At 40.9% G+C, this 16,138-nt stretch overlaps 1 protein-coding gene across 2 annotated transcripts in view; it reads left to right on the top strand.

Annotated features, from left to right (window-relative positions):
• brinp1 (bone morphogenetic protein/retinoic acid inducible neural-specific 1) overlaps positions 1-13,324 on the top strand; it is a 355,193-nt gene extending 341,869 nt beyond the window's left edge. For both annotated transcript variants that reach the window (XM_060841011.1, XM_060841012.1), the window contains exons 6-8: positions 622-858; positions 3,753-3,975; positions 11,525-13,324. In XM_060841011.1, the coding sequence (XP_060696994.1) occupies positions 622-858; positions 3,753-3,975; positions 11,525-12,665 (1,601 nt within the window). In that variant the 3' untranslated portion in view covers positions 12,666-13,324. The remainder of the gene's footprint in view (positions 1-621; positions 859-3,752; positions 3,976-11,524) is intronic.
• Positions 13,325-16,138: the final 2,814 nt, after the last annotated feature.

Below are 16,138 nucleotides of genomic sequence, written 5' to 3' on the forward strand. Positions count from 1 at the left end.
CTTGCTATATTTTGATGGGACTTGTGTGGTCCATAACAATGATCAACTTATTTGACATATTATGGCACACTTTTGGCTCAAAGGTAATAACACTACCACTGTGCTATTCCAGATAAGAGTGTTATTCCAGATTTTTTGATATTTATTGAATCCACTGGCAATGCATACACTGATGCCTATACCATTTTATTCTTCATGCAACATGCATCGAGATTAATGTGATACATTAAAATTGTGCATCTGTTAGTCACCTTAACAATAGCACACTGGCAGAAGCAAGTGTATTATGCTGCATAAACTCAAATTGTAATAGTGATCCCGTTAGAAGCCAAGGTTTTACATGTATAAATAAGTACCCGCTTACCATGCAGGATCCTCCAGCAAGCTCAAATTAATTATTTGCAGATTTCATTCCCCTGTCCTGTAGCTATTTGTTTATTGAAATGTTCAATACGTTGTGGAACTTAATTGCCCTGAAAAATTGCACTGTGAAAGAAGATGAAGTATTGTTTTGTAGGTTGCACTGTATTGTGGACTGACCGCTGGTTTTGTATTCTGGTGGAAAGAACTGCATTAAGTAAAATCAATAATGCCTTCCCCTTTGCTTTTCTGCTCCTGTAGGTCTCCAGGTTGTTCTTCCTGAATACCTGAGGGAGAAGTTTGTGCAGTCAGCCCTGAGTTACATCATGTGCAATGGAGAAGGCGAATACATCTGTAAAAGCAGTCAGTGTGCTTGTCAGTGTGCAATGGAATTTCCACAATGCAACTGTCCTATCACTGACATTCAACTCATGGAAAATTCATTGGCTGGACTTTCTGAGGCGTGGAACACAGCTTATAAAGATTTTGAAACATCAGGTAAATTGAATAAATTTTGAGAGCTCTCTTGGGATAAAAACAAACGTTTTGAGAAATTACATGCCACACAGCTTGAACAGGCAAAAGCTATTTGAATAAAGCTGCTTTCAGGATTCTCACATTGACAAATTATTTTGCAGTTACTTCAAAAGTTTGATTTTTAATCTTGCTTATCTCAATCTCATACTAATCTCACTAATGCCACATTACCCAGCAGACAGAAACAGTGCGATTTCTGGATTCCTTCCAAGAAATCAAACTTTGTGAAAATGGAGGTCCCTCAGCAGATGACAGAGTCTTTCATTTCATGACCACTATGATTGATTTTTGTCTCTTCGTTCCGTTTTAAAAGACGTATTGGCTCCAAAGTGCAGTTCACAAATCGAGCAAAACCCTGACATTCCATCTAACTGGGTAGTAAATGCATCAAGTTCAATCCCTTCCCTGTCCTTGTTCTGCATGGCGACTAAAATCCTACAGTTGACCACAACAGTCCATCCAGGAAGAACAAGTAGCAATGTTCCTTGTCACTATTTCCAGCGACCTGTGCAAGAAAGTGCATGCTAAATTGATCCCAAGGCTGACAGTGGAGGAAGAAACCTGGTGCAAATCCTTTTCTTAATGGTTTGCTTACAGAATGTAGCATTTCAGATATCCACTTCCTAGCTGGTTATCAAGTGTGTCTGCAGTCTCTCTTTATTAAAACTCTAAATACTCGAAATCAGAAGCCACTATGTTTCCAGAGGACCGTAAGTGCCTCTCTCAGTAGAGCCATGGGGAATACAGTGTTACAGGGAAAGGAGAGGAGTTGTGGGTCTGGGAAGGATGCTCTTTGGAGACACAGTGTGGACTCTATGTGTTAAATGGCCTGCTTCCACACTATAGATTCTCACTGGTGTTGAGTTAATCATGAGGATCACTACACCACAGGTGAGAAGTGAGGTTGAGATGGCATAGACTTCATGTTGACCTTAGATGGGATTGGAATTGAAAGCTGTTGCTAACATGAGTGTATGAATGCTCTTCATCCTTGTAGTTCACCAAATAATTAAGATTCAGTTAACAAGCCACCATTGCAGTTATCAGGGAAAAGTATGGTGGGTCATGACTTTGATATTCACATCCCTCTGTTTGTGTAATCTATCAACACGCATACACTCATGGAGTCTTGGCTGGACACCTGCAGATTTATAACTCCAGCAGTTATATGAGAGCCAGATGGGAAAAAACACACAAAGAGTAGTCACTTGTCTTATCTTATTTCCATCAAGAGTAAGGCTGTCGTAAATCACTTGTGTCGTCAGTGCTGATAATTTATTGGCCTTTCACACTGATGAAACATCCCCATTTAATCACTATAACTAAACACTTTGTTCTTCATTGTACAAAACTATATTCCATTAGACACTGAGAATAGGAATCTCCACAGATCTGGCTGATGCTATTTATGAATTTTTGTGACAACTTGACAAGGCACAGAGTTGTGGAAAAGCTGTCTCATGTTTTGATGCTTGGGTCATGTGCTCTGAACCCTTTTGCCTTCAATATGATTTCAGAGATGTTAAGCAAATAAATATAAACAATACATTGACATAATAATTTGATACCTTGTGCTGTGTTCCAATAGTGAAATGAATGCTTGCATTGGTGGTTAGTTCCACCTCTTGGCCCACCTTCTGTTTGAATGTTTCTCAAACTGCCTTAGCCCATGTTTCAACAACACTTCCCCAACCTTCTACTGCATGTCCTCAAAATCTACTTCTTTACCCAGCCTTTAAACATTTTCATACTGTTCTGCGCCCATGCTAAATCCATTTTTGTTCTTGGGGTGATAACTCCAAGAAAGAACTTGCATTTGTATGTAGACCTTCACAGTTTCTCTGAGATTCTTTACATTGAATTAAGTACCATGACGTGTGACTGTTGTGACATGATTTGCCCCATACTGCTGGTATAATGGCGAGATAATCTTGCAATTTATGCTTGGGAATAAATCTTGAACAGTACATTGTATAGTCCTTTCCTTGCTGTTTTTCAGAACAGTATATAAGTTCTTACTCATCAACATGAGAACATAGTTGAGAGTGTGGTGCTGGAAAAGCACAGCAGGTTGGGCAGCATCCGAGGACCAGGAGAATCCACGTTTCGGGCATAAGCCCTTCACAGTCTTGACTCTGGTCTCCAGCATCTGCAACCCTCACTTTCTCCAACATGAGCAGTTAGCCATGGCCATGGCTTGGGGTCTCATTTAAAAGATGACACCTCAGACAGTCTACCACAGTCTCCAAGCTACATTAGAGTAACAGCCTGGATTGTGTGCTAGACCAGTAGAGTGTGACTTGATTTGCACAGCCAACAGCCATAGTCGACTAAAGTAGATTTTGAGGACATGCAGCAGAAGGTTGGGGAAGTGTTGTTGAAACGTGGGGTAAGGCAGTGTGAGAAACATTCAAACAGAAGGTGGGCCAAGAACAGGCTATTTTACTGTTGATCAAGCACCATAATGATATAAAGGGAATGCTCTAGTCAGGGATGTTCCCCTGCTTTCCAATTACACATGGAGGCTGATCTGAAAATAGATTGTTGTTCCCAAATTATATTCATAGCTTGTGTCACACAAACCTTGGAGAGAAGCAGATTAACTTATTTGAGAAACATTGGTTTTGGATCAACCATGGGGAATTTATGTCTTCTGTTGGAACAAGCTGCCACTTCTAGAAATGAAGAGTTTACAATATGGTAGTTGACATTTTACATTGGAAGGGGTTTGTCCAAACCAAAGGGGATTCGGGGGTGCCTTGAGTGGTCAACATTTAATCAAAAATATAGGATAGAAATTAGCTTGTCTTTGCAGAGCTTCCAATCCAATGTCCGCCTGTCATTCTTTCTTTCAGATGAATTCAAGTCCTTCTTGAAACGTCTGCCCACCACACATTTCTTGACAGTGGGGAGTGTCCATCAGCTCTGGGGCAACGACTGGGATCTCCAGGCACGGTACAAAATGCTCCAGAGCTCTGTGGAGACGCTAAAGCTGAAAATCCAGCGTACTGCCCGCAAACTCTTCAGCCTCAGTATCCGCTGCCGTCACAACCCCAACCACCAGATGCCTCGAGAAAGGTAAGGAAGACATGAAAGGAAGAGAGTGCCATCAGGGCTTTCTCCTTTCTCAGTCAGAGGTGAGGTACTGATGTTTCCATAATGGTGTGCGATGATAATCATAGCTCATCTCGAGAAATCACAGCACTTGAAAAGCTAACCAGGGAAGAGATGGAGGTGTTTGTAGCTCCTGATTTTCCCACACCATCCCCTACTCTGATAAGAATGTTCCCTTCTTGACTGGAAATTTAGAATAAATTCAACAGTTCAGCTTGAAATTCCCATGGTGTAGCATCCTTTATTCATGTCAAAAAGGCAGTCTGACAAGTAAGAAACAGCGAGTCATTAAAAAGAGGAGGCATTGATTTGGAACTGGGTGTTATCGATAAAGATGTGAAAACCGACATACCGTATATACTTGAGTAATCGACAATTTTTTTGACCACCTGTTCAGGTTATATTTGTGGGATTGTCTATTACATGGACACTGCATTTAAGGGGCTGAAATTCATGCCCGTTAAAATTCATATCATGAGTAGAAGCCCAACTGATCTCGAAACGAATAAAGGAAAAAAAGACTGAATTATGGTAATTCTGAAAACCCGAAGCTGAACACAACAGCCAGCAGATTGGAATACCGGGAGTGGAGCAAAACAACCGGCAGACTGGAAAACTGGAGGGGGATATGACAGTAGGCACACTGACTCATAAACGCTGATCTGTTATCTGTGAAGAATCAGGGTCGACTTTTACACGAGATATGTGGAAAATTCCAGGCTATTTGGCCAAAAATGGGAGGGGGGGAGGGGGTGGCGACCTTTACATGAGGTCAACTATTACTCAACTATATATGGTAGTTGGATAATTTTGTTCCGGACCTTTAAAGAAGAGATGTTCACAAATATATCCATGTGGGTTACCAGGACTAAATATGCAGGAATGGAAAGAAAAGTCATTGTTATAGTTCTCTAGCTGCTATGAGATAGATAAGGAATGCAATGGAACCAGGTGAATGCCACTATCAACTAGCTGGACAGAGGTGGTGGAAGATGGTGAAATAAACTGTGACAGCGGCTGCAGGCAGAGCGAGAGAAAATGGAGAGATAGTTTGTAAGAATTACATAGGATGTCATTTGTGACTTTGATGAGAGCTGTTCTGGTACAGTGACAGAGAGGGATACCTGTTTGAAGCAATTCAAACAAGAAGTTCCAGGAAAGATAGGACTGAGTTTGGGAAGCCACAACACGCTTAAGAACATTGGAAGGGCAGTCTGGATTGGATATGGGTTATAGCTTGTAACTACAGAGATGTCAGGTATACATTTTTGGGAAGAGAAGAATGTTGACAGCAGATTTTAAAGGACAGATTTGAGGCAGAAGAACAGTTTACATCATCAGCTAATGTGGAAAGCAATAATTGGTAGTCAGCAGTTTAATGCAATTCGAATCTGGAAAGCAGGCGATTGATCTCATGGGCAAATTGAACTTGGAAACAACTTGATGGGTGTTTGGTTACAAACTAGAGAAGGAAACAATAGAATAAAGCAACGCTAGTAAAACTCATTTAAAATGACAAAGAAGTGTTGCTGCAGTTGAATAATCTCATTTCATCTGATTCTCGGAAGCTAATGCTATTAAAGTGAAAAGGGAGATTTGTTTTCCAGTCATTAAAATAGTCTATTAAAAAGTGGCAGTGCTAACAGAAGAAAGACAGAAGAAATAGTCCAAACTGCACTTGGACTTTCTGTAGATATTGTAGAGCAAACAAGATTTTAGATTAGATTTTTTAGATTACTTACATTGTGGAAACAGGCCCTTCGGCCCAACAAGCCCACACTGACCCGTCGAAGTGCAACCCACCCATACCCCTACATTTACCCCTTCACCCAACACTACGGGCAATGTAGCATGGCCAATTCACCTGACCTGCACATCTTTGGACTGTGGGAGGAAACCGGAGCACCCGGAGGAAACCCGCGCAGACACGGGGAGAACCTGCAAACTCCACACAGTCAGTCGCCTTGAGGCGGGAATTGAACCCAGGTCTCTGGCGCTGTGAGGCAGCAGTGCTAACCACTGTGCCACCCAAAAAAAACGTTGATATTTATATTTAGACCTCAAGGATGAAAGAACAATCCGAGTTATTTGCAATGTTTCCATTTTTAAAAAAAATTGCTAAATTATTTAGCATGGAGAGAAGATTCTGTGGACAGAAAACCAAGAGTTGGAAGTGTTTATATTTCAGAGTAGAAGAATCTACATAGTGGAGCTCTGTTAGGATCTGTACATGGACCAAGTCATTTGTAATCTGCAGTAGCATTGATGAGGAATCTGTCTTTAATATATTGAAGCTTGCTGGGACAGAAAGCTGTGAGGAAGATGCAAAGCTGCTGTAAAAACTAGATAAAGTGATTGGACAAGAAAACACCAGTTGGTATGAATGTGAAATTATCCACTTGGTAGCAAAAATGAAAAGAAGTTTTATTTTGAAGTGAAAGAATAATAAGTGTTTGTATTCACTTAGATTTGGGGACCTTTGTGGATTAATCAGAGAAGGTTAGCATGTAAATTTTCTGATATTTTTTTAAAAGTATATGCACATGATCAAAGAAGCAGAATATAAAGCAATATGTGATCAACATCAGTTCTTAGTTTAGGAAGTGCAGCTGTTGCTGAAGATAATAATTGTTGAGTCTATGTGGTAGATCTATCTGATCCAAAAAGGTTCTTATGGGTTGGAGTCTGCAAATAAATCAACCCTGCTTATAATTTGTCAGTCTCTTAATGCAGGAGCAGATACAGCAAGCAGTTAGGACAACAACTGGTGTGTTAGCCTTTAGTGCAAATTAAAAGGTTGCAAAGAAACCCTGTTGTAGTTATTCAGAACTGCAGTGGAACCAGACCTGGACAACCGTGAACCTTTGGTCTCCTTATCTAAGGAATGACATTCTTATTTTTGATGGGATGCAATACAGGCAAAGTAATTTAATTGTTGGAATGAAAGGACTATTCTAGGAACAGTAAGTGGATAGAATGGGCTTATATTCCCTGGAATTCCAAAGAATGGGAGATGACCTCATTGAAACAAATAAAGTTCTAATGGGCTATGACTGGATAGGTAATGAGACAACATTCACCCTGGCTGCAAAGTCTCCAAATAGGGGCCATTGACTCTGTATTCAAAGTTGGCTATTTAGGATGGGAAGAGGAGAAATATATTGACTTGAAGAGTTGTACATATTTATTATCTGCAGAATTGAATGTTCAGTCAGTATACTCATTAGTAAGTTCAGTTTGGTCAGTGACAGAAATAAAAGTTATCAAAATAGAGTGGGAAACATGGAACAGAACTTCAGATATGACCTTCGGTGAATGTTGAAACAGTGAATCATCTACTGCTACTGATACTAATTATGTTCTTATGTACAGTGTATCACACATAACTATGAAGCATTGCATCCTGTAGTTCACAGCAAGATATTAAATACCTCGCTTTCTATTATTCATATGACAACAGTCAGTACATTTGCTGCATTTGATCAAATAGCAGGAAGATACTTTGGCTGTCAGACGCTGCATCCTTTTTCTCAGTCTCCCCCTTGAACATGCAGTGTCTACTCGTCTATCTTCAGTGACATAGCAACAGGAAAAGAGGACGTGCATTCAGCTATGATGAGCCCCTACATTTTACTGGCAATCTTTCTGGGAAAGTTTCAGAACATAGGAAATGTAAAGATTTGTTTGTCTCAAATACAACAAATTTGGACTTTAATAACTGCCTCCTATCTTATTAAGTATCCTGTTCCAGAGCAGAATGGTTTGACCTGGGCTAAGATAGGAACATGGGACAGAAGTAGGCCATTCAGCCCTGAGCCTGTTCCAACTTTCAATGAGATTGTGGTTGATCTGTGGCGTAACTCCATATACCTGCCCTTGGTTCATACCTTTGTTTAAAAAAAGATTATCTCAGATTTAAAATTAACAACTGATGCAGCTTCCACTGTCATTTATGGAAGAGAGGTCCAAACATTTACCACCTTTCACACATAGAAGTGCTTCTTAACATCTCTCCTGCACAGGCCAGACCTAATTATAGTGAGATATCCTTTGGATTACGAATTGAACGCACACAGTACAATTTACCTGTATCAATAGTTGAAATATCATTCATTCAGTGCTCCTGGTTATAACTCACTGTGAAGAAATGTTGAGGAAAACATCTGGGGATGTGATAAAATAATCAGGAGATTAGATGAACACCTATAATGTTAGGGGATCTCAAGAATATCATAGACTGCAGAGGTTTCTTTCTTTTAAATGACGTCTTCCTTCAGTTGAGAGTTCAGGAACTAGAAAGGTATCATTCCACATTCTAACATTCAGTTAAATCATGCCTCACCTGTGCCTCAACTGTATGATTCTGCCCTCCCTCCATAATCCTGATATTGTTAATCTCAGACTTGAAACTTTACCCAGCAATCATTGCCTTTTGAACAATATTTCCAAAGCTTTTTGCTTGATGAACTGCTTATTGATATCCCTGTTGTGGATTCTCTTACCAGAGGAAATAATTTCTCATCATTTGCCTTCTTGAATTCCTTTATCATATTAAAAACCTCAATTAGGTTACCCTCAATTTTCTAAACTCCAGAGTCCACTCTCCCTGTCTGTACTCAATTACTCAAAGTGTCTGTGTGTATGAACATTAAGAAAGTGCACAACCAAATCATGAAAGCCCTGAAAACTACTATATTCATTTCTTGAGGCATGTACAAGTTAATAGCCATTCTGCAGAGATACTGGAGGCTCACTACTAATTATGAAGCTTCTGAAACTCCAGTCTGGAGTCAGGAGGGAGGGAACAAAATTAGCTATGGATGAGTGAATAAATGAGAAGAAATTGGACTGGAGGGAAATAATTTAAGTGAGACAACTTTAATAAAAAAAATGCAAGCATGTGTAATCAAAATCACATTAGCAGCTTTACGGAGCTACATGTTTGAGTAATCCAGTTTAAAAATGAGCTGGACTGGTGGAAAAAATGACTAACTGTTCTTTTGCTAACTTTTTATCTGCTGTCATCAAGGTCTCATCTCACTGAAGAATAGACACAGTTCAGGAAATTTTTTTTAAAAATTGAAAAGACGAAAAAGAATTGAACACATTTCAGAAATTCAGGACCTTTGGGGTCATTCACTACAAGTGATACAGTCAACTGTAGGAATATGAGCAATTGGCATTTGGTCCTTCAAATCTGCTTTGTAGTTCTGTATAAGCATGGATGATTTTTTTCGGAACATGGTTACCGTTTCCACTGTGATAGATTGTGTTTGGCCAGTAGGTAGTTCAAGCCATGAGAATTTCTAACTGATTAATAATTCGGACATAGAACAGTTTGTGGTTTAATGCTACGAACTTGCTATGAGAACAGAGCAATTGGAAATCAAAATACTGCGGATGCTGGAAATCTGAAACAAAGGCAAAAAAAGTAAAAAATCTCAGTAGTTCAGTTGGCAATTATACAAAGAAACAAGATGACCTGAAATTGTAATCATTGGCCTGCAGAGCTTTACTCAATTTTTGGCAACGGGCCATGTACCCATCTTTTTCAATGCTTTGATTGATAAAATTCCATTAAGCACGGTTTTAAAATGTTCAGTTCATCCAGTATGAAGGGCTTTTTTTTGATGCAAAGAATTCCTGAATTCCACAACCCTTTCCATGATGAAAAATGTTCTGATATCAACTCTTGAAGAGTATGTTACTACTCTCTTCTAGATTCCCCCCACTAGAGGAAATATCAGTTATTTAATCATCTTCAACATCTTAAATATGTAATCCTTTAATATTTGAGGGAATAGTGAGTGCAACTTTTCAGCAGAATTTAAACCTTGTAGTCCTACTTTCATTCCAGTTAGTCTACACTGTACTATTCCTGAGAACATGTGCCTAGAACTGGACACAATATTCCCAATGCAGCCTAAATTCACAATGATGGCAATGTGAGGGTAAAGCTGTGTCCTAATGAGTGAGCAGGGTTGAGTTGTAGAAGGTAAATGATATCTTTTCTCCAGAGTATGACATATGTAGAATAGTTTCAACTGCTCATGGCATACTACCGTCAATTAATTTAATCCATCTTGCATGCAGCGAGTGGTTTCTTTGCCTTTAGTTGTACATGCCCAGAGTGTGTGTGTGTGTGTGTGTGTGTGTGTGTGTGTGTGTGTGTGTGTGTGTGTGTGTGTGTGTGTGTGTGTTGTGACGATGCTGTGGCTTTAAGAGGTATGTCTTGTCCTGATTTCCTTGAAAGAGAGATTGGGGGACAGGTGGCAAACAACTTGTGAGGGCTGGGGTTCTTTTTAAAGTTGAAACAATAGAAGCAGCTTGAGTGAGTGTGGTCATCGATCCAGAATTTTTAGTTAGCTTTCAGCAATTGCTGTTGTAGGCTTGAAGAAGCAGAAACTATTATTTCCCTGTCTTGATTATAGCCAAAACTGGGAGTTGTCTCCCTCGGCTGCTAGATTATATGTGAGACAAAATCTGCTTTTCTGAATTTGCCTTTTTGCTACAGGGTATATTTATGGAATGTTATTGTATTTGAACAATTAATTAGTGATAGTTACTGTATCTGTTATTCTGTTAAGTTTTCTGATAGAGTTAAGTTTTCCAAGTTCTTCCCTTTGTTGTATTTTAACTGCAGTGTTTGAATAAATTATGTTTTGCTTAAAGTCAATTAGTTTGACCAATTGAATTACATCTAGAACACAACACTTCACATTTGCCTTTAAGGTCTGGGCCACCTTCAAATATTTTGAGAGTGTCTGGACTAGTCCATGTCAAGTATACGTGAACAGTCCCAGCTTGAGATAGGAGACAGTGGGAAACAACAATTGCTCCTTTTTTCACCTCAAAGAGGAAAAGACAAAGGGTCAGTGATTCAGGTGGGGACTCTCAGAGGTTAACCCCTGAATTGTCAACGTGCCTTTTCTCCATGATGTGCTGAAACACCTGCTTTGTAAATATTCAATATTTTACATTGTTAAGATTTCAACATTTCTTCTTTTTTTAAATTGTCTCATCCAGATTGTTGTCTATCACCAATCTCACTCAGAAACCATCGCTAGTCCTTGTGGTGCTCTAGGATTTTGAAATAATTGGAAGAATAGAGATGTATATCAGAAATTGCTGGATGATTTCAGCAAGTCTGGTAGCATCAGTAGAGAGAAAACCTTTTGAGTAGAGTGACCCTTCTACTGAACACAGGTCACTGGATCTGAAACGTTAGCTCTGCTTTTGATTTGATTTCATTTATTTTTTGCCACATGTATCTAAGTACACAGATGCTGAGTTTTTCCAGCAACCTCTGCCTAGCTTCAGATCTCCAACATCTACAGTTCAGTTTTTATTTTAGAGATGCATCTCACACCAGGATAATATGTGCCTCAAAAGTGATGCTGTTCCCTTTATTATTTCATTAATGTGGAGGTTTAAATTTGGGAGGTGATATTAACTTTCTACTTCCTTGCAGTGCAATTTGATTGATCTGACTCCGTGTGTGCTTTGTTTGCAGGTCGGTCTATCAGTGGCTGAACCGAGTCCAGTCGTTCCTGTACTGCAGCGAGAACGGGTACTGGGGCACCTTTCTTGAGAGTCAGAAGAGCTGTGTGTGCCACACAGTGGCCAACGTGTGCCAGCGGCCCATCCCCTGCAACATCGGCAGCAACAGCAGCTGCGCCATGTGCAGCCTGGCCAACATCTCCTTGTGCGGCTCCTGCAACCGAGGCTTCAAGCTGTACCGGGGCCGCTGCGAGCCCCAGAACGTGGACTCGGAACGCAGTGAGCAGTTCGTCAGCTTCGAGACTGAGCTGGACTTCCACGACCTGGAGCTGAATTACCTCCTGGCGAAAAAGGACTCCAGGCTGTCCATCCAGACCATGTTCATCAGCAACGAAATCCGCCTGGACACCTTTTTCGACCCCCGATGGCGGAAGCGGATGTCGCTGACCCTCAAGAGCAACAAGAACCGGGTGGACTTTATCCACATGGTGGTAGGCCTCTCCATGAAGATCTGCCAGATGAGGAACAGCAGCCTCGAGCCGGTGTTTTTTGTTTACATTAACCCCTTCAGCGGCAGTCACTCTGAGGGCTGGAGCACGCCCATTGGCGAGCACGGCTACCCAAGCTGGGAGAAGACGAGACTGCACGACTCGCCCTGCTACAACTGGACCCTGCTGCTGGGCAACAGGTGGAAGACGGTCTTCGAGACCGTGCACGTCTACCTGCGCAGCCGCTCCAAGCTGCCAGCCTCCCTACGCAACGTGACGGCCCAGGGACCCGTGGACCTCTCGGACCCCAGCAAGCGGCAGATCTACATCAAGATCTCGGACGTGCAAGTGTACGGCTACAGCCTGCGCTTCAACACTGACCTGCTGCGCAGTGCGGTCCAACAGGTCAACCAGTCGTACGCGCAGGGCACGCAGTTCCACTCCTCCTCCTCGGTCATGCTGCTGCTGCTGGACATCCGGGAGCGCATCAACCGGTTGGCACCCCCGGTGGCTGCGGGCAAAGCGCCCCTAGACCTCTTCTCCTGTATGCTGAAGCACCGTCTCAAGCTCAATAGCAGTGAGGTCATGCGTGTCAACCATGCCCTGGACATGTACAACTCTGAAATTCTAAAACAGGCAGATCTGCTGACGACAAAACTTTGTTGACTTTTTCCACACTACCCCCTCACCCTGCCACACACATGGGATTTGTTGAGATGTACATTTGCAAAAAAAAGCAAAGCAACACACACACACACATAAGACACACACGCACAACACACACACATGCATGCACATACACACATTCACAGACACATGCATACACACACACACACACACACACACACACACACACACACACACACACACACTCACAGACACACACGCACTACACTCACAGACACATCACAGACACACCACACGTACACCCCACAGAGCGGTTTCTTTACCAAACACGGGGAATCCGCAAGGTCTCTCAGCAAATCGATTTGTCCAAGCATGTTTTATTATCTCTTCAGACAAGGACACCTTTTTAGTTCCCACTTTAAGCCAACAAAAATGGGGGAGGCCTTTCAGGACCTGGGGAAGCGGTCAGGAAAACTCGTTATGAACTACTGCCATTCCAATATATTGTTAACATTCTTATGATTTCCACAGGTGCACATGCTAGCTGGTACCTAGCGTGAATTTGTACAGAAAATTTAACAGAGAAGAAAAACAATATGTTCCACTGAGGCAAGTGGAATATAAATAAGGCATTTAAAACAAAAAGATAAGGTTTAAGGGATATTGAAATGTTAAGTATGAGCACACGTGGAGCTATATGTTGGGAAAATAGCAGGTTTCTGATCTGGTGGGGGTGTGGGTGGTTGTGTGGACAGAATTAAGGTAGATTTCATTAAGCTATTGTTCATGTCCCACAGCACAGTATGGCCTTTATGGCAACATCTAGTCCTAGGGGTGCCACAACATACCACCTAATATCTATCACACCGATCTCACAGCATGTGGTCGGACAATTGCCCTCTTGAGAGGCGGTCTGCAAGCATCTAATTAAATGCTGACCACAAATTCAGATTTGAATGGACCCCCAGTAGGTTTAACACATTGATGGCCACAGTGGGTTCAATATTGCAGCCAGAGAGCAGTGCAGTGAAAGTTACCCTTTCCAACATGCATTTAGGTCACAAATCAGACTCTGTCTCCATTGGTACAGCCTCAGCATTGGCTAATAATCAAACAGTCGGCACTTCAGCAGAAACCTAATTGGGAAAAACTTAAGGGGGCCTCAGGGTCAGCTGGTAAATTGAGAAATAAAGTTTCATAATTTGACAATGTTTACCCCTCACTGTTTGATTAATGATTCACAGATGTTTAATGGCTGTCCGCTGACTTAATAATTCAACACAAACATCTTTCTCTTCATCATCAGTATAAAACACTGGGAACGAGAGGATGGTGTTTTATTTATTCTCAGTAAAAAAAGAGAAAATGCTAAAAATCCAGACTGTACCAGGCAGCATCAGAAAGAAAAGAACATCCAGTCATTGTGTGGGAGATTCTTCCTCATGTCATGTTATACTTAATATGGCTCTGTCAAATGTTGACTGACTCATACACTTCCATTGTTTCTTCGTATTTTTGGCTTCAGATTTCCATTATTTTTCTTTGGGCAATTATTTTATATGTAGCATTTTTGTTTTTTTTTCATGATTCCCCTTTCTGTGCAAGGGAATCTTATTTGGCCACAGTTTGTTCAAATTCTTCCATTAGTGCCATTCTGTGGTGAGAGATCCTCCTATTTCATTTTTTTCCCCTTTCTGATATTGCCTTGATATTGGAACCTTTGGAGATAATAAACTTTATCACATGTACATAGTCAGACTCTCATGTCCAGGCAGGTTTGGAGCAGAGAAACGTGAGTGGTCAGAGTGAAGTAGTCAAATAATTTCCTCACACAACATTGCCCCTCTCACTGAATATCAAATGCTTTCAGAAATTGGAATTGTGAGGAATTACATTTGAGGTGTTTCTATGACTCTAGAGCCTGTAGTACATCAGATAATGAACCCATATTTTGTCCTCTATATTCATGGGTTTTGCATGACAAAATAATTAATCACAATTGATTACAACACTGACCCTCTCTTCAGTTTAGTTTCTATGCCTTGGTCAGCCCACGTTGATTTTGAGAGTCTCCGAAATTTAAAAGCAAGCAGCCAGCAGTTGTGACTCTAATACTCTGGTTCTAGCTCCCATTTCAATTCTCATTATTAGCTGACATAGCATTTCATAATTCTGCCAATCCTTTGCACTTGTTAAATGCAAAAGCTTCTTGTTTGCAGATTGTGACAGATCCTTTTATCATGTTCTTTGAGAAATTCAAGAAAAGTAAAAGCTGAGCATTTTCTTATCTAATACTCATTCCCATTCCCTTCAGATGAAAGTGTCCTTACTCTAGATTTCAGTGTTTCCTGCCCTTCCTGCATTCACACAATAATAGCTACAGTTTCGATAACAAAGTCTGCTTTCCTCAGATGATAAGAGGGAAAGGCTGTGTGCCAGGTTCAAACACAGATTAGGGTATTATAGCTCACTGGGTTTAGAAGGAGGAAATGGTTCCCAATCACCATCCATTCCAATCATTGGATTTGGATGTTGTTCACAAGGTTGGAGAAGTCATGTAGTCAAACAGCACAGAAATAGACCTTTTGGTCCAACTTGTCCACGCTAACCATGTTCCCCGCTGAAACTATTGTCCCACTTGCCTGTGTTTGGCCCATATCCCTCGAAACCTTTGCTATTCATGTATTGATCCAAATTGCTTTTAAATGTCATAACTGTACATCCACCACTTTCTCTGGCAAAGAATCCACAAATGATTCACTATATAAAAAAGGTTGCCTTTCATGTCTTTTTCAAATCTTCCTCCTCTCATCTTAAAAATGTGCCACCTAGTTTTGAACACCCCACCCCAGAGAAAAGGCCATTGCTTTTCATCTTATCCATGCCCCTCATGCTTTTATAAACCTCTGTAAGGTCATCTCCTCAACCTCCTAAGCTCCAGTGAAATAAGTCCCAGCCTATTTTTATAACTCAAACTCTCCATTCCCAGCAACATCCTGGTAAATCTTTCCTGAACCTTCTCCAATATAATAATGTCTTTCGTATAACAGGGCGACCAGAACTACATACAGTACTCCAGAAGAAACCCCATCAATATGATCTCAACATGACCTCCTAATTCCTATAGACAAAGTTATTAGCTTTGATGATCGATTTTCTTTCCCTGATTTCCAATCCCTCCCCAATTTGGAAAACTTGACCTTTGTCGGAGTGTTGCAGAGGGTTATAGAATTCTATCACGCTCTCCCCACCCTGCCATATAACTTCCTGATGTGACTCAGTAACTTTGGTCACGTAAATAATGCTAAGATCTGCCTGCTTTGATAGATTTTTCATTTGTTTATGCTTAGTGGTGATTGGTGATTGGACATTGGTGATTAATAAGAACAAATGAGTTAACAGACATAAATAGTGCACATATATGAACACCATGAACCTGGGTGTTTTATCTGTCATATCTGTCATTGTGTGAATCACATTTAACTGTGGTGTGGAGGTGCCGGTGTTAGACT

The sequence above is a fragment of the Hemiscyllium ocellatum genome, chromosome 21 (assembly GCF_020745735.1).
Source record: "Hemiscyllium ocellatum isolate sHemOce1 chromosome 21, sHemOce1.pat.X.cur, whole genome shotgun sequence".
NCBI classification, from domain to species: domain Eukaryota; kingdom Metazoa; phylum Chordata; class Chondrichthyes; order Orectolobiformes; family Hemiscylliidae; genus Hemiscyllium; species Hemiscyllium ocellatum.